At 32.5% G+C, this 16497-nt stretch overlaps 1 protein-coding gene across 1 annotated transcript; it reads left to right on the top strand.

Annotated features, from left to right (window-relative positions):
- The first annotated feature begins 2394 nt into the window (after positions 1-2394).
- On the top strand, positions 2395-5570 carry LOC134702114 (uncharacterized). Its single transcript, XM_063563209.1, has 4 exons — positions 2395-2524; positions 3723-3821; positions 4208-4266; positions 5049-5570. Exons 2-4 carry the CDS (start codon positions 3735-3737, stop codon positions 5473-5475), a joined length of 573 nt encoding a protein of 190 aa, XP_063419279.1. The 5' UTR covers positions 2395-2524; positions 3723-3734; the 3' UTR covers positions 5476-5570.
- The last annotated feature ends 10927 nt before the right edge of the window (positions 5571-16497 follow it).

The raw sequence follows: 16497 nt of genomic DNA, 5'->3' as shown, positions 1-16497 counted from the left end.
AGATTTATTGATAACTTTCCTCAAGATATATTCACAAGGACATATAACTAACATGTTGTATTGAAATTGAAAGGGGGGTTCCAGGGGTCAGAACCCCCCTTTTTTTGGCCAATCAATGCATTTGAATGGGCCCCCCTTTGTCCTGTGTTGGGAACCCCCCCTTTTTAAAAATTGCTGGATCCGCCCCTGTATTGTCCATGCTATTCTGATCTGAGTTTTTATTCATACATACATGTACATGTATACTGGCATGGCTGGTGCTGTTTCAAGTTGTCTTCTTTTTCGGTTTCTTCAGAAGTATTTGTTTAACCTGTTCGGTCACTATGAAGTGTTACAATTCTTATTTAGACGCAACACATAAATAGTGACCAAAAAGGTACTGCTTTCACATGAGAAGCTACAAGAAAAATTAAATGTACACATTTTCAATATTTTTGTAGGACTTATTATCATATGAAATTAAGGAGATATGTAGTTAGAGACTTCTGCTGAATAGAAATATTTGGGTCTACCTGCTACCTGTTTTCAAATTAGTCCATATTGAAGTTTAAAGGATCCAAAATTAAAACATGTTTGATTTCAACTGACAAAAAAAATTGTGGTATTTAGGGACAACATCAAAAGTTTAATGTAGGATAAAAAACTTAATTCAGATAGTTTTATTTACTGACCCCCCATCCCCCCTCTTAACTTAATTTGGTAAAAATTGATTGACCCATATGAATATATGTAAAATCAATGTAGGTTAAACAAAACTTGCAGCAAGTTTAACCCCCCATCCCCAAACTATTTGAATTCAGTTTTTTATCCTTCATTGATCTTTTGATGTTGACTCCCTTATATGCTCAATATACATATGCGGTCGTATCAGGCTGTGCATGGCAAAGCATTTTATTGCCTTTAAGTTTGTACTTTTTTGTTTGTTTTGGTCATACAAAATAAATTTGCAGTTCTGTTGTGAAGTTGCTAACATGAAAGTACACAAATTGCATCTATATTGTGAGTTTTTTTCACCAACTTTTTCTATGAACCAGACAAAAGTTTATTTTGTGCTTATTTTTTAGAATATTCTTGTTTACAATATAGTTGCACGGTCACCAATTTAATTTTGAGTTATAAAGGGATCTATGTGACATAATCATTGAAAAGATTTGTTGAGAGTTTGCCAAAGGAAGTTATGAAAATAAATTTGTAGCTGTGAAGTTGCTAACATGAGAGTACCCAAATTGCACATTTATTGTTAGTTTTTTAACCAACTTAAAAAAAACAACCAGACAGATTGTGAATTATGGGGGGGGGGGGGGGGGGGTAATCATTAGTTTTGAATTAGTCTGTGGGTTTCATGACTTACCGTGATCAACAGTATAACCAACGTCATTATCACTGTTCTTTGGTATGGGGAATTATGTGGCAGGTGAACATAAGTAGTCATGGTCAACCACAACCGGTGCACTGGAGTCTACCCCGCATGCCGCATGGCCATTATAAAAAAAAATCCGAAATGTATTACTTGCAGAGTTTTTTACTGTGTTCCCATGACTGGACGGAACTTTTACACTAAATATGTTATCGTTTACTATGATTTTGTGACTTTTAAATGCAGTACCTGTTATTATTTAGGTGACTTGATTTGACCTCACTGATAATGACATGTTGTAGCAGACGAAACATGGCGTCAGATGTTGTTGCCCTAACTTCGGTAATTTCCGTGGTACGATAAAATTTAAATAAACTACAAAAGTTACCAAAATTTCTGAATTCTTGTTTTTGCAAACAAATAAAAATTCATGACGTAATTAACATCGAAATTATTCCGATCCGTCCCGTTTTTTCAAGATCGCGTTGAAACGAGAATTATGGCAGCCATTAAAAAAAAATAATCGTACGAGATTTAACGAGAGTGACGAAACTTTTCAGATGGGTCGTCTAGCAAGAGTTATCGTTCTTTGTCCCAAAACGATGCTTCTACCATAAGTGCCAGCATAGCTGGCATATAAAGTTAACGTAACTGACATGAAAAATGTAAAATATATAAATCAAGACAACCAACGATCCGATCATGAACGAAAACAATTATTTTAAGACTAGTTTAGACTAAAGTTGTAGTGGACTGTCCAACAAGTTGTATAAAGTTGTAAGAATCCACTTTCAAAAAGAAAATAATACTATAAAGTGTCTCACAAAGTGTACACCTACAAGTGATTTCTGATAATTATTTGACTTTGTCCATTCCGCCAACTCTTATCTATAACAGACACAAGTCATTATGTCTTGTTTACGCTACATGACGCTGAATTTCCGGACAAGCTTAAAATATTTAAGTTGAAATGAAATGAAGTGAAATTTCAGAACATCTTGTGTGAAGAGGTTTTGTCGTTCTTAAACGGAAATCTTCACTTTCTGATGAAGGCGTTTAATGACAAGTATTAAAGTTAGTATATATATAAAAGGACATTTGATTTAGCATCGTACATGATCAGTGATCTACCAAATATCTACACCATTAAAGCTGTAAATTGTACTGGTAAGTGTGATATTGAAATTATAATTACGATATTTTTACAAGTAACTAAATTAGGAACGTTTTGTTTCAATTATAACTTTAATGCAAATGAATAATGTAATTGTAATGTAAAAAATGTATTTTATAATCGAGATAATTCGACTTTGTAACTGTAATTGGAACGTCTGTAAAACAGTGTCTTGTGTACACAATTATTAGCCAGGTATCACATGTATCATTAATGAGTATTTTATTATATTTCACATTTCTTGCATTTAATTTATTTTGGTAAAAGTGTTGGTTATTATAATAATGTGGGTACATACCAGGGGCGAATCCAGTTAATTTTAAAAGGGGAAAAAGGGGAAGGGGGTGTCAAACACATGCAAGTCAAATAAAAAGGAGATTCCAGCCATATGTCCACTTACCAAAGCAAAGTGTGTACGTTATATGTGTATGACGCATATCAAGAAGCTACTGTTGGCTCATTCAATATATACTCCATATTTAAAAGTATTAAATATTTTGGAAACTAAAAATTGGTCGATTCGGAGTCAGAAAAGTATGTCCGAGCGACGATACAAGCAGAATACATGCACAACCAGTCATCCTCATACATGTGACTCAAAAAGATGAGTCTAAGCAGTTTTATACATTATTTGCCTTCAGTCTGGTTCCTTGTTCTTGATCTGTTTAGGTATGATATGACTCAGATACCCGTATGTTGAACTAGACTAGCTTTGATTTTGTCAACTACTTTAACCAATATACTTTATACAATATACTTTTTTGAAATTTTTAAAGATTTTCTCATTAAGTCAATAAATTGTTTGTAACGTTCAGCTTAAAATATTTCAGGTACTTCAGGACAAAAAAATTACAAGTAATTTCAATTCCAAAATAAAGGTTCTTTTAGGGTGTCGAACGGGCTGAAGGGCGGTACAAATAGACAGTCGTAAAAACAAATATCATATAGGATAGGGTCAGAACGTTTTACATATAGCATATAACTGGCTAACTCGCCTAAGACTTGATTTTGATCGTTGTTGATGGGCGTTTGTTAGGAAGAAATGAATAGTTACACAAAAAACCCTATTATGATGATATTTCTAGCGAGTTCCTGATCGTAAAATGCAGCTTATACGACAATATATAGTTATGAAAAATCCAGTTCAATTATTTAAATATACATATACATATTTAAATTATATTCATTCAGGGAACCACAATCATGAAGATGTCAATAGTATCAAGTATCATCTGTCTAGTTATAGCTGTGGATCTTACATTTGCAGTACCAACTGCCCACAGACAAAAAGTAAGATATGTGTATTTACATGTCTTTTTATGCATACATTTGTACACGCATATGTTTTATCTTAAGACAATCAAATTATATATTTACCGCATTAGCAGAGAAATAAATGGAAAGTTTATAATATCAGTAACAAGACATCCACCATACTGCCTTCTTATGTGCCTTAATAAATAAAACTACGTAAATTCTGCGAGGATACAAAATGAAAACTTCATAGATGCTGGAGCCGATACTATAAAAGAAGGGATACGAGGTATGCATTCGTGAAACAAAATCAAAACATGCTAGCTACTTAAAAACCCAAAACGCAATGTAACTGAGCTTTTAATGCTGTCTAAGTCACAATGAGGTAAAATGTCCTTATGTTTTTATTTATGTTATTTTAGAGATGGGATTGGTTTTCGAGGGCAAGAGAATTGTATAAAAATGCCAGAGATCACATAAGGTAAGACATAAACAATTATTTTCCTAAACATCCAACCGTCTACAAGGTTAAATGCAAAAATATCGTACTTTCACTAATGGCCATTCACCCTTGCGATCCTCACTTGAATAACAGTTGACCTCTTTAAGGGTAAACAAAACCATAAAAAAAGACAATGAATATAAATAAAAATGTATGTTTCATCAATAAAATAGAGAAAACATATAAAATTTTAAAAAGTATATATTAACAAAAAAAATACTTTTGAATTTTATAGAGCGATTCTTTGTGACGCGATGTCTACTTTAATTTTTATCGTTATTTATCTAAAATTTAGGCGTTTGTTGGTAAGTAAGTGCATGTATGTGTTAGTATGTTATCGTGGGATCTTTTCCCTCCGACAAATAGACAGTACAGGCCCGTTTGTCTGGTCAATGGATGCCTGTATTTAATATTTCAAACTGCACCATCATAAATATTTGAACCTTAATTTGTTTATAATGTTTGATCTGTAAAAAGAGGATGTGAGTATACGAAAATTAGACAGCAGCACAACGATACAAAAAATTAAAGACATCTAGGGGAAATAACTCTAATATGGATTTGTAGTAAGCTACATGTCGAAGACCGTACTTTGACCTATAATGGTTTACTTTTACAAATTGTGACTTGGATGGAGAGTTGTCTCATTGACACTCATACCACATCTTCTTGTATTTATTTGATCATGTTGACATTTACTAAGGTCTTACATGGACAAACCGAAGTTTGTACTAGATATTGTATTTAATATTGTGTTTCAGTGATGCCGTTGATACCGCTGGAGATGTGGCTGATACCATAGGGGTTCATGCACGGGAACACCTAAATCTCGCTGCAGACCATTTAGAAGACCTAGGCGTCCCACGTGAAAGAATTAACGAGACAGGCAAAAGAATAAATAATATAACAAGTCAGGTGGTTCAGAGAGGACAGGACATAATTGAGAATGGTCAGAATGGACTTTCCAGAGTAGCAGAACACGCAATGAAAAAAGCAATGGAAGCTATCGAAAACAATAGAGATTTTCTAGAAAACAGTCATAAGCATATTTCGAGAGTAGCCGATTCTATGGCAGACATATTCGGCAATTTCCGGGATTTGGTCAACAACCGACGGAATCAACAAGAACCATCAAGCAATTCTAGATTGACACTAATCACTGACGATGACGTAAAAGTGATTCATTGAACATTTGAAATTTGAAGTCGGAAATAATTTGTATTCGACAACTTTATACATTATATTCTTTTTCCTTACTCTATCAATAAAACCATCAAATTATATTGAATCTTAGAAATTCAAAAATGCAGCCTTTCTGTGCTATCAATTCACACATGTTTTCAAACAACTAGGAAACACACACCTATAAAATACCTCGGGTCATTATTGTTATGGCCCCGCAACGAAGTTGTCGGTGCCAATTAGTTTTACCTTTGTCCGAAATTCCAAAATTCCGTCATTCCGCAACAAGCCATTATTTTTCTAAACGTTCAGATATTGGGCTGATTTTTGGTTTGTGGGCTCACCATGATGAGTTACAGATCAAGTTTAAGTTTCATTACGCTCCACTAATATTTGCCGAAATGATTGGCTTTGGACTTTGAGAAATTGTTGAAAATCACAGTTATATGGATTTTTTTTTTCTAAACGTCTTCAAATATTGGGCTGATTTTTGGTTTATACGTTCACCATGATAAGTTACAAATCAAGTTGAAGTTTCGTTCCGCTCCACTAATTTTTGCCGAAATTACGAGCTTTGGACTTGTTAAATGTTAAAAATCACAGTTATACGGACTTTTTTTCCAAACGCCTTCAGATATTGGGCTGATTTTTGGTATGTGAGTGTACCATGACGATTTACAGATCAAGTTTAAGTATCGTTCCGCTCCGCTAATTTTTGCTAAAATTATAGACTTTGGACTTAGATGAATTATTGAAAATCAGTTATACAAATTTTTTTTCTATACACCTCTAGATTTTGACCTTATTTTTGATATGTGAGACTACCATCATGTTTGTGTCCACACGTGTTATTAAAATTGAAGATTTTTTAACTTTTTGGGACGGGACAATTCGTGTCGCTTTGACACATCTACATGTAGTTTTAGGTCTAATCTGATTGTTGATTTTGTATAAACATATTAAAATGTAATATAATGATTCATGTAGGCGATAATATTTTTCATATCCATAATATTTTGAGGCACTAAGACAGATAAACAATTGAAACATGTTCAACAATGACCATGATGACTATTTCCTCGCAAAAATAGATTTAAAAATAATATTTAAAGAATACATTTTGTAGTTTTTCTGTCTGTGAAGAAATGTCATAACAAATGTGATACACACTCAAATGGTCCGTGTAACACTTATCAATTCAAAATATTAAAAAGTTTTCAAATTTTACATTTTTTGATTTTTTAATCAAAATTTCAAAATATCAAAATCAAAATCCTAAAAAAAAAAAAAATTTGAAATTTTGTTTAAAAATCGAAAAATGTAAAATTTGAAAACTTTTTAATATTTTGAATTGATAAGTGTTACACGGACCCTCAAATAACCCGTGTTTAAAAGGTGTGTACCACATTTTTTATGTTACTTTGTCTGTTTCCTGAAAACCTACTGTTCTTGTTAGTAAGTTATTGGCCATGCACAGACAGTTCGTCCAACGCCTTAGGCTTACTACAAACAGAAGTTTTGGCCACCCATCTTGTAATAACGGACACTCAAATAACCCGTGTTTAAAATGTGTGTACCACATTTTTTATGTTACTTTGTCTGTTTCCTGAAAACTACTGTTCTTGTTAGTCCGTTATTGGCCATGTACAAACTGTTCGTCTAAAGTCTAGGCTTATTGCAAACAGAAGTTTTGGCCACCCATCTTGTAATTTCTGCCAATCATTCAAAGAAGGCCAATAAATTAGACGGTTACATATGCTTCTTGTATTAGGTAAACATGTATGGGTTTCATCTTAAGTAGTCGAAACACTAACTTCAACTATTTTTGATATCATATGATGAAACTGGTACGATTGAAACCATTGCAAAAAGAAGGGTTTTATTTCCCTGGGAAAGCTAACCATCCTGACCGGAACTCTGTCTAAAAAGACTCACAACGTCAGTTATTACAATGTGACTAGGATATTTCCCTGAATATGAATTAAAAGATTGGTTTGTCGGTGGTCAAGTCAGACTAAGAGTAAGAATCAGATGACGAATGAAATGTATTCCAAAAGAACTGATAGAGTCTTTATTAGGGCAGGCAATGCTGCTATGGTGAATATATGTTCTTCGTCCATAACGGGGAGAAATAGGTTAAATGCACGAAATACACTTAGCATTTATTTATTTTTTCCAAGGACGTATATTAGTAATACGTCCTTGATTTTTTCCGTATCAATAGTTCCACACTTAACAAACACGGGAGGTATATAGTAATTGGGAGTCTTTCATTTTATTATAATTATACTTTTGTATTCGAATCTTATGCTTCACCGACTTAGATTTTGTGGTCTTTTTATCAATAGCGTTTAAATCTTGTCAAATTATATAATTTAAAACGGTATTTTACAAATGTTTGTGACGTGAATGATACATGTACATCTTATAAATTTCGCGTTGTCGATTTTTTTTAGAATATTCATTATATAATTTATTCTAAAAAAATATGAAGATATTTCGTTATAAATGATGTGTCATGAACCAATTATTATTATAGATTATACTAGCAATTGAAAGCGGATAAGTTTAGATGATGTAAAATAGTTTTACATGATACATGTAATATGATATCAAACTTATTTCTTAAAAAAATAAGAAAAATCATTTTTTCACAAAAAAGTTGAAATTCAATCTAAAATAGAGTTCACAGACATCATCAACCATGTACTTAAAAAAAAAGCTGTGAGAATATTTAAACAAATTTCTTAGGGTCCATACATTTAAATGCTTACGTTATTATAAAATGTAATGCATGTTTATTACGTTGAACATGTTGAAGGCAACTAAACTTAAGTTTCTGTTATTGTGTATGTAGATCCTACTTTACTGAACATTCTTGCTCCTCACAATTATCTCCATCTATAATGAACTTGGCCAAGTTGTTACAGTGGAAAATATTGCATGATTTTGCATAAATTTACAAAAAATTATGAAGATTTTTAAAAATTTACTTTAAAGGGCAATAACTCCTTCAGGGATCAAGTGACAATTTTGATCATGTTGACTTTTTTCAGGTCTTACTTTGCTGAACATTATTAATGTGTTACGGTTTATCTCTATCTATAATAATATTCAACATAATCAAAAATTCCAAAATTTTCTAAAAATCACAAATTCAGGGGCAGCAACCCAACCACGGATTGCCTGAATGGTCTGAACATTTCAGGGCAGATAGATCTTGACCTAATACCCACTAAACACATAACGTTCAAAGAACGTTTTAGAAGGGCAATAACTCCTTAAAGGGTCAAAATAATATCCAAACACGGCAAAATTTCCTTCAAATAACTAATTTAGGGGTAGCAAACTAACAACGGGTTGTCCGTTGCATCTGAAAATTTCAGGGCCAATAGATATTGATTTGATAAATAATTTTATTCACGTAAGATTTTCTCTAAGTGCTTTGGTTTGAGATATAGGCCGAAATCTATATTGTACCCCCTATACTCTATTTTTAGCCATGTTGGTCATCTAGGCGGCATGGTCGGGTCACCGAACACATTTTTAAAACAAGATTACAAACATTTACGAAAAATTGTTAAAAATTGACTTTAAAAAGTAAAAACACAAAAATACTGAACTCCGAGGAAATTCAAAAAGCAAAGGCCAAAACCAAAAGGCAAAATCAAAAGTCCAAACACATCAAACAAATGGATAACAACTGTCATATTCCTGACTTGGTACAGGCATTTTCTAATGTAGAAAATGGTGGATTGAACCTGGTTGTATAGCTAGCTTAATCTCTCACTTTTATGACAGTCGCATCAGATTCCATTACATTGTCAACGATGCATGACCAAAACAAACATATCCAAAGAGTAAAAATGTCAAAAATAGGGGGACAGCAGTCAATATTGAGTTATCATCTTAATCACTATAAAAACAACAAATTTAACGAAAAAGCACAAACAGGGATACATCAAATTTAAAATACATATTTTGTTTATCTTATACGACTTTTTTTATCTATGTAAAGTCTACCCGTAAAGGATGGAAGGTTTTCAGTACTGGTGTAAAATTGCGCGTTTGAAATTCGCAGAGGTAGACATAAAATATTTTTGTCGTTCAAAGTATGACGGCATACATAAATGCAGAGTCACGTAAAGTAGATATAACAAAAAACAGACTTAACAGTAAAAGTAATAAATTAATAATAAATAAAATAATTGTGTGGTTTTAAAGTATGACAGGATACATAAGTACAGTTTCACGTCAAATGTATATAATAAAAATCAGACTAAACAGAAAAAGTAGTATTATTGAATAAAATTGTTTTGTCATTCAAAGTATGTCAGATCCATAGGTAAAAGTAATATTAATAAATGAAATAATTTTGTCGTTCAACGTATGATGTTTTAAATACGCACAGAGTCAAGTCAAATGAATATCTAAAAAAAAATGACTTAACAGTAAAAGTAATATTAGTAAAGACAAATAAAAGAATACTATAACACGTTATTAAGATGATAACCAACGTCGGTATGCAAAATCTATACCTCAAGACCATCTTGTATCATTTGTGAAGTTGATACGGAATATTTACCAACAAGTTCTTGGTATCTCCCGTTGAACTTTTTTTTAGAAGGGCAATAACTCCTTAAAGGGTCAAAATAATATCCAAACACGGCAAAATTTCCTTCAAATAACTAATTTAGGGGTAGCAAACTAACAACGGGTTGTCCGTTGCATCTGAAAATTTCAGGGCCAATAGATATTGATTTGATAAATAATTTTATTCACGTAAGATTTTCTCTAAGTGCTTTGGTTTGAGATATAGGCCGAAATCTATATTGTATCCCCTATACTCTATTTTTAGCCATGTTGGTCATCTAGGCGGCATGGTCGGGTCACCGAACACATTTTTAAAACAAGATACCTCAATGATGAATGTGGCCAAGTTAGGGTTAAATTTGGCCCAGTAGTTTCTGAGAAGAAGAATTTTTCGTCAAGTAATGAGAATAGCTCACTCGGCCTTTCGGGCCAGATGAGATAAAAAGGCATTTGACCCCATTAGTCGAAGAGAAAGATTCCACTATCATGATAAAAACTGGACAAAATTACAAACAGAAATTCCATTAAAAAAATCCACAAAGAAACGAAGAATTAATTTCTCCATGACGATAACAAAAATTCAACTTATTTTGCCGAATCATGGTATATATATATTTTTATTATAACGGTAATATTTAAAATTGTTGAGATATCTGACAAGTAGAGATTTTACAAACCACAATATCAAATTTAATCAAGTTGATCGACGCTAGGGATACAAATGTAGTAGAAAATTACCCTTTGGTGCTGGCGGTAAAAGACATTTCAATCATTTTAAAGATTTTATGATCATTTACTACAACTAAAGGGACCGTATAATATTAAGACGAAATTAAACAACATTGTCAAACAAACAAACAAACAAATCAGTAAACGTAAGAACAGCGAAGAGCCACTTGTCTGACAAGCGTTTCAAACTAGTCTGAACTCTCTATAACAGAGGTCCGAGTTGTCTTTAAATTGGCCCGAGTGGTCAGAATAGGCTTTGGTCCTACATTTTATAGTTGTCCTGATTCGAAATTTAAAGCTGTCAGATGACGATTTATTACAACAGAGTCCACCATGCACTTGCACTACACTATTAGAATAGTAGAATAAAATAATACACTGTACAAATGGATGAAAATAATATACATGTAACTATTATCATATACAAATAATAATATAATACATAACAACTAACCAGACTATACTGATTTGTATCACTACAATTTAATGGTTATGTGACAGTGGAAAAAGCAGCTTCGTTTAATATTTTGGACTTTAATATAAAATTCTCAATTTTGATATTTTAGACTTTAATTCTCTGTGTTTTATAATTCATTTTATTTTATATTTTCGTTTCTATTTACATTTCATATCCAGGACTTAAAATCAACATGCTTTGATATGCAATTTAATTCTTAGTTTGGACATTGAGTGACATGTTTCAATCTGTTGGGTAATTAGTGACATTCTACCTTATTCATTATGTATGTTCTTAATTGTTATAATCAGATTATCATTTAATATCTACTCTTCAAGTTCTAAAAATAGTTTAATCTTTGTCAGTGAACAATATCACTCAAATTAATTGTTATTTGTTATGTCTATACTTGTTAATTCAATTCTGTATAAATACTTGCTTATAATTTTTATAAGCAAGATTCGGACTCAGGACTTTACCCTGAACACAGTCCATCCGTAATAAAAGTAAAAGTATTCCATGCTGAATTATTGGTTTATTTATCGCTAGTTCCAGAGTCTCAGTAGTCAGTTTTCACCAGAGTTTCAGTATTAGAGTTTTCATTGCTATTCACAGCAATCGTTCGTTGTGTGATCAGGTGCATCACACAATTTCCGTAACAAGAGGCCATTCAGTCAGGCTCTTGTTGCACACCTTACAAGTCACCCTTATTTCCCCGGTGACAGTTATCACGATGAGGTTGAATTTCCTGTCATTTATTATTCATCAACACACGAACTTGTCTCAGTAAAAAATATATATATCTGTACATAAACCTCACTTTCAGATATGGACATGTGATTTTTTCCTCCGGGAAAAAGATGTGATTTTGTCTTTTGAAACAAGTGCTAGTGACCATCTACAATTATAAATTGCGGACTTCCGATGTTCAGTACTTCAGTACTTTTATTTACAAGGTCAGTTGCTTGATTTTTCGTCTACTCTCACCTACAGTGAAAAACGTGTATGTGCTTTTGTAATTAGCTACACGTATTGTACACTCTAAATTTAAAAATTTTAAAGAAAAATAATAATAAAAAAAATTTATAGACGTTTTTACACAAAAACAAGATTAACCATGACAAACTGTTTAAAGTTAGAATAATCAGTACACTTGTTTAACCTACCAAATAATCGTTTTTCGTTCTGGTAAATAAATCCACTTTGAAAATGTATTGTTAGGGTCTAATCTAAATATTTATGAAGTATGTTATAAATATGAATGCCATATTTGTCAGTAAGGCTGGAATAAACAAGAAAAAACATGTTTAATTGTTCAAGTTAACGTTTTTTAGTTAAAATTTTTATATTTTTCAATTTTTGGTATTTATTATAATTTGAATGAATAAATTGAATGACAGACAAGTTTAGTCGACAACATTTTTGTAATGAATTTCTTTTTAGTATCACTAATGCTTGACGTCGTGTTTTTAAATACTGTAACTGAAGTGTAAATTTATTCATTTTTTTTTAATTACGACAATTTCGCTATGCTCAATGACTTCGTTTTATCAGTCTTTGACATACACGAGGCTTAAAAGCAGGTACATTTTTTGTAAGTATTTATATATATATATTTATTTCCTTCGCCCTTGACTTAATTGATGCTGTTGTACTTTTTCCGGCCTTTTTTACTCTTTTGTAGACGAAACTTTCATCTGGTGCAAATACAAAATTTCAATCCTGGAATCTATGATAAGTTTGTCCAGAACGTCCGGTGGAATTACTTTTTAAAATACATTAAGAATAGAATACAAATAGATTTGGCCTCATAACTTTTTTTTTAATTCGAGCGTCACTGATGAGTCTTTTTTTTTAAACAAAACGCGCGTCTGGCAAAAAATCAAAATTTCAATTCTTGTATCTATGATGATTTCATTAACATAAATAATTAAGAACTAAAAGTACATTGTAGCTCTTGTTTCGCATCAAGAACTACCAAATTTTATATTTTCGACAATGGCCATTTTTATATTTTTGTATTCTCCAATTAACAGCATGCACGTTAAGTTTTAGTTATTTTATTTCAAACAGATCTATACTGATTGTATTTTAAGAAACCGACATACATGAAGACTGCAGACCGCGATGGAGACCCCAAAAGGAACTGTCATACAAAAAGAAATATTCACAATACCGTTAACTTTGAAACGGAGTAACAGCAGGTCTAATTTGCTCAATTTGCCGTTTCAGAATCTAATGCATTCTGGGTAATATTTTCAAAAATGTACACCGAAACGTCGTGATTGGTTGAAAACGTCAAAAATAATGGAAATTCAACCAATGTAGTAACGTTATTTTCATTTTGGGGTACGAACAATGCGATTACCCATAGTCCTTTTGATTCTGAAACGGCCAATTACGAATTTAGTAAAAATATATTTTGTATACCTATTATTTGTACAATAGAAGGCTGATTGCGGGGGAAAAGTTAACGCTGACTATAGTACGCATGTATAATAGTATTATGTATATTGTTACATACTTATTCATATTAAGCATGTTCCGGTTATTTTGGTTGATTGTTGTTTTTAATGTAATAAAGCACACATCTGCTTTGTATTCATATCATAGATGTTAAAGATGCCGTTAAGCAAGACAACAACAGTTACTGCTGATGAAGGAATTGATCGAGGACAATGGTCAAATAAGATGGATTACATTTTATCAGTCATGGGTTGGAGTGTTGGACTTGGAAACTTGTGGCGATTTCCCTACGTGTGCATGAAAAATGGAGGAGGTTAGAATATAGCACATTGTCAAACCTGCCATCAAACAATAAGTTATAAGCGTCTTCCTTTATTATGAAAACTGAACTCATTAATTAGTGTTAGTTCTCAACGAAATTTGTTATAAAAATAAAACGTGGTAGATGTAAGAACAAAAAAACAGTGTTTATGAGGAACTTTTATAACAATACATTGTCTTTTTCTCTTTTGATAAAGTCATCTTCATTTGTCTGTTCTTTTTCGTCGTATCATGTTTGGTCAATATCGACTTGTTTTGTTTTCAACAGTACGATATATAATTGTTGTTACATGATATTTGAAAATATATAATTTCAGGTGCCTTTCTAATACCGTACATCGTGTGTCTAGTGACATTCTCCTTGCCGATTTTCTTTCTTGAAGCATCTGTTGGGCAGTTTTTAGGGAAAGGATGTACAAATGTATTTAATGTTTGTCCGTTACTGAAAGGTGAGCATATTTGTTCCGAACAACAAAAGTCGACAAATTCAGAGTGTTTGTTCATTACTGAAAAGTAAGCATAGATGTTCTGAACAACAATAGTCGACAAATTCAGAATGTTTGTTCATTACTGCAAGGTAAGCACAGATGATCCAAACAACATTAATCAACCAATTCAGAATTTTTGTCCATTACTGAAAGGTGAGCAAAGATGTTCTGAACTACATCCGTCGACAAATTCTGAATGTTTGTACATTACTAAAAGGTAAGCACAGATGTGACCTTATGCAGGTGCTCCGAAAGGAATAGCAGATCCCTAACCGATGGGTATACGAATGCATTTAAAGGATGTTACTTTGTACAACAAAACAACTTCGGAACAACTTCGGAACAAAAACACAATCGTTCAAATGTGTTTTTGTTTCTATCTATTAATTCAGCAACACCTTAACATAGAACTTCTCAGCAAAGTGTTTTTATGGCCCCGCAACGAAGTTTTCGGTGCCATATAGACTAAGGTTTACCCTTGTCAGTTATTCCGAAATTCCGTAATTCCGTCATTTCGCAACAAAGCATTATAAGGAGTTTTTTTCAGATATTGGGCTGATTTTTGGTGTGTGAGGTAACCATGACGAGTTACAGATTAAGTTAAAGATCAAGTTAAAGTTTCGTTCCGCTCTGCAAATTTTTGTCGAATTTACGCGCTTTGAACTTGAATAAATTGTTGAAAATCACAATTATACGGAGTTTTTTTTTCTAAACACTTTCAGATATTGGGCTGATTTTTGATATGTGAGTTAACCATGATGAGTTACAGATCAAGTTGAAGTTTCGTTCCGCTTGGCTAATTCTTGCCGAAATTACGGGCTTTGGACTTTGATAAATATTGTTGAAAAGCAGATATACAGGTGTTTTTTTCTAAATTTATTCAGATATTGAGATGATTTTTGGTATGTTATCTAACCATGATGAGTGAACATCAAGTTTAAGTTTCATTCCGCTGGGCTAATATTTGCCGAAATTACGGGCTTTGGGCTTTGATAAATTGTTGAAAATCACAGTTATACAGACTTTTTTTCTAAACTATTTCAGCTATAGGGATGATTTTTGGCATTTGAGTTAACCAAGATGAGTTACAGATCAAGTTTATGTTTTGTTCTGCTTGGCTAATTTTTGCCGAAATTACAGACTTTGGACTACGATAAATTGTTGAAAATCTCAGTTATACAGACTTTTTTTTCTAAAAGATTACAGATATTGGGCTGATTTTTCAGATCAAGTTTAAGTTTCTTTCTGCTCCACTAATTTTTGACAAAATTAAGAATTCACAACTTTGAAAAGTTTTGAAAATCAAAGTTATACAGACTTTTTTTTCTACACGCCTCCAGATATGGAGCTGATTTTTGATATGGGAGACTGATATCATATGTGTGTCCAAATGTATTATTGAAGTTGCAGAAACTTTTTGAGACGGGGCTATTCGTGTCGCTTTGACACATCTATTTTTTTTTATATTAAAAAGGGGGTATCGAGGGGATAAATATTCAATATATCCAATATTCCTGCAGCTTGAAAAGCCAAATTCCGACGTCTGGAGATAGGTTCTCCCCTTCTGTACTGATAGATAAAGATTCCTCATCTTTCATTTCAGGAGTAGGATATTCCATGACAACAGTTATCTTTCTTTATGGTGTCATTTATACTATCATCAACGCTTGGATATTGTATTATATTGGACACTCATTCGTCAGTCCTCTACCCTGGACAACCTGTGACAATGAATGGAACAGTCCAAATTGCATTTCGCATCAAGGGTATAAATGTCAGTCTAAATACCAAAACGATACCACAAATTTGACTTATGCAGTAACAAGTTACACGCAGTACAATGCAAGTTTGGTGAATGCGACTGTTGTTTGTACCACAAATGGATCTTGGATTACAGCACCGGAAGAATTTTGGAGGTACATTATCTGACATTTACCTTTGATAAATGATGAAAGGATAAAAACCAAGTTAACT

The sequence above is a fragment of the Mytilus trossulus genome, unplaced genomic scaffold (genome assembly GCF_036588685.1).
Source record: "Mytilus trossulus isolate FHL-02 unplaced genomic scaffold, PNRI_Mtr1.1.1.hap1 h1tg000398l__unscaffolded, whole genome shotgun sequence".
Lineage (NCBI taxonomy): Eukaryota > Metazoa > Mollusca > Bivalvia > Mytilida > Mytilidae > Mytilus > Mytilus trossulus.
The sequence above is the reverse complement of the archived record's forward strand: the minus strand, read 5'-3'. Positions and strand labels throughout refer to the sequence as shown.